This window comes from Cyclopterus lumpus, chromosome 22 (genome assembly GCF_009769545.1).
Source record: "Cyclopterus lumpus isolate fCycLum1 chromosome 22, fCycLum1.pri, whole genome shotgun sequence".
In the NCBI taxonomy this organism is placed as follows: Eukaryota; Metazoa; Chordata; class Actinopteri; order Perciformes; family Cyclopteridae; genus Cyclopterus; species Cyclopterus lumpus.
In genome coordinates, this window is record NC_046987.1 from 16560783 (window position 1) to 16563905 (window position 3123).

The window sequence follows — 3123 nt, forward strand, 5'->3', positions numbered from 1 at the left end:
GATCACAACCACACGGGCATGCACGCGCGCACAAACAAACACTTACAAACACACTTGTCTGCATTGGCATTTTTTCGCAGTCAAACCCGGGACCCAGTAGCGGCGGCAGCTTTGGTTGGCAAACACATTTATTAGGCTCTCTTTCATTCCGTAATCTGATCTCACGTCAGTCTGCCGTTAGGGAATCGTGTGCATATACTCTCATTACTCTGCTGCCTGCCGGGTGAGACAAAAAGACATCCAAGCATCTCCAGAGTGGAGAACATCCGTGGAGAGCCGCCGCTTCACTGCTGTCAGTGTCAGTCGCCCTTCACATCCCATGTTGCAGTCTTTCTGTGTGGACCTCTAAAGAGCCGTATACACATATCTGCTCTGTCCGGGACCCCGGGGTGCATCCGTTCACATCACCTGGCTGGTCTTGCGTGTACAGAAATATCTCGTGATGCAACTTTGACACCCCAAAACAAGCGAATGAGGACTCGTTAACGAACAGTTGCGCTAACGACGCTCACGCGGACACCGGGGCCAACCATCCGCAGAACAACGCATTCATTGTGCACAAGTTCAACGACGCCGTCGTACGTTCCAAGTGTTGTTCAACTTACCGATCAGAGCCAGCTGTAAGAAGTACAGTCCGAGGAAGTCCATTATGGGGTGCGACATCAATTTAAATGGATGCAAATCCCGGGCGAGCGACGATGATGATGATGATGATGATGATGGGCGAGAATAAAAGCTCCTCTGTTTGTTGCAATTGGCACCGAAATTAAGACCGAAAGAAGCGCAGCTATTTCTCAAGTGGTGACTGGTCACTCACGCTGACGCCGGAATCCACAGCATTGCATGGAAAAAAACGGAGCGCGGCAGAGTATCATTATTTTCTTTTTTTTTTAAACAGTCAAACTTTTGTCGTGGAGGAAAAATGGGTTACAGCTGCGCCAAATCGAGCCAGCGGTTCCAAATCAATGCAACAGCAGAGGGGCGGAGATGAAGAAGAAAAAAACAAAGCTTGGTCCTTAGGTGGACGAAATCTCGCGCGTATTGAACATCCCCTGGTCTGTCTCCTCCGTCCGTCCCGAGCGGCTGCTTCCTCTCTCCTCTTCGCCTCCACCTGCGCACCGTCTGGAAACCGCGGATGAATCACAGGGTGCGCGTTTGCTTTGCGCACTCCGACCTGCGAGTCGCACGGCGCCTGTGATCCTCTGCTCCCAGGCGGGTCCGGCCGGAGATGCCCAGCCCAGCTCGTTTAAAAATCCAATCTCGGCCAAAGTTGAAATAGGACAAGTTAAATCGATAGCCTATTTCATACTGCCATCAAATGGAAACAATAAACCGGCGTAAAATGGTGCAGAGGGTGGGTGGACCATATCCACACTTCCCTGAAAGTAGGTTATTCCCCCTAAAAAAGAGAAACTACCATAGTAGACTTGCATGAGAATCATTGATTTGGAGGAAGTTGAGCACATATTTGAGGGGCCCTACAGCAGCAGCAGCAGGAGGAGCAGTGACAACAGACCCAGACTGACTCAGTGTCTGTGCCTCTTCATGGTAGAAATGAAGGGACCATCTTGCAGCATGGTCTGTTGCTGGTTACCTGCTGTCTAATGTGCTCACGCTGGTCCAAAGAATAATCCATGTTGATCTGGGTTTTGGGGGGAAACAGGTCTGATTGAAGTATAGGCGAGCTGTACTGTTATTATTATTATTTTGAGCTCAGTCTAGTTTTTGTTGTCTGTAAGACATTTGTTTGACATACACCCAGAATAATTGGATTACGTCTGTAGAAGCAGTACTCCATAAAATCATGGAGAATATTGAAATTCTTCATACTGTCAGCTGTTATTGGTGCTTTTCTTTTCTCTCATTTTTGGTTAAAGCCTGAATTATTCTCAAGCTGTTAAACTCGCACTCTGGATGAGAAATTAACTTTTGAGCGGCCTTGTCTTTTGGGAGTTGTCTTGCCTGCTCGAGCTTATTTTGGGAGTTTTTACAGCATCTCCAGGACACTTTCATCCAAAACGAAACGTGGGAAGGATCATACGCTGTTTCTAAAGAATAATCTGCACAACCTTAAACTTCTGTTCAGTTTTGTGTGTGTGTGTGTGTTTGTGTGTGTGCGTGTGTGTGTTCCTGGAGAGTGGGCAGTGTGCTCCTTTTAGGATTTGCTTATGTGGAGACAGTAGGAAGGTTGAGATCAAAGATACTGCATGTGTTCTGTAAACTTGTTTCACATTTGCAGAGATTTGTCTTTAGCCTGAAGCCCTCTTTTAATTATGTACTGATCACAACACATGTACACTGTTAGTATCATTTTAGTTTTAAAATGAATATTATCTTTGTTATATACATTTTTTTTGGTGAGACCCCCCCCCAAAAAAAGAAAAAGAGGCTTATTTTTACTACGGCTTGAGACTCCATACTGTAGTCTGCTGTTACAAATGTCAATCTGGTTTATGGACGCAATGGTCATTTGATAATGTAAAACGTAGTTATTTGAGTAAATGACCCTGGTCAGTCAATGCAGTGGCCACAGAAAAGACAGACAAACACTTGTTTGTTCACATGGTTCAAAGGGGAGAAGAAAGGACAGCAACAGTCTTGAAGATGACATCTCTTGTTTGTTTCAGACCGACAGTCCCTCCATTTGAATGAGGACCGGCCAATCGTAGCGCAGCATCGGCTCCGACAACTAACCGGCTGTGTTCCATTTCGGCTCTCACGTAATCGCTTTTCAGATTTTATTCGTCTTTGTTATTCCACGTCGCGACGCATTTGAGATCGAAGCTGCCACACAGTTATTGGCCTGTTGACCAGACGACGGACTCCACCCAAGGCATCAGGAATTGCATCTGGACAGCTAACAACAACAACATCATGTCTTCAACACGGAAAAATGGGATAATCAGTGTTGGATTAATCCTTCTGGATTTTGTCTCCAAAAAAAGACACTGCAGTTCAAGGATGGATTACAAAGCTTCTGAAAGGGATCCGACGGCACCGGTGCCAACGTCGAAACGGAACAAAGGAAAGTCTCTAATGCAGACTAGAATCACAGCCTTGTGGTTGTTAACATCTACGTCAGCCCAGGTGTCGTCATTTGATACCATGAGACCTGAAACTGTC

General features: G+C 46.2%; 1 protein-coding gene across 1 annotated transcript in view; it reads right to left on the reverse strand.

Annotated features, from left to right (window-relative positions):
• gfra4a (GDNF family receptor alpha 4a) overlaps positions 1–1148 on the reverse strand; it is a 118870-nt gene extending 117722 nt beyond the window's left edge. Inside the window, exon 1 of the mRNA XM_034525310.1 lies at positions 606–1148. Coding sequence (XP_034381201.1) covers positions 606–663 — 58 coding nt within the window. The 5' untranslated portion in view covers positions 664–1148. The remainder of the gene's footprint in view (positions 1–605) is intronic.
• Positions 1149–3123: the final 1975 nt, after the last annotated feature.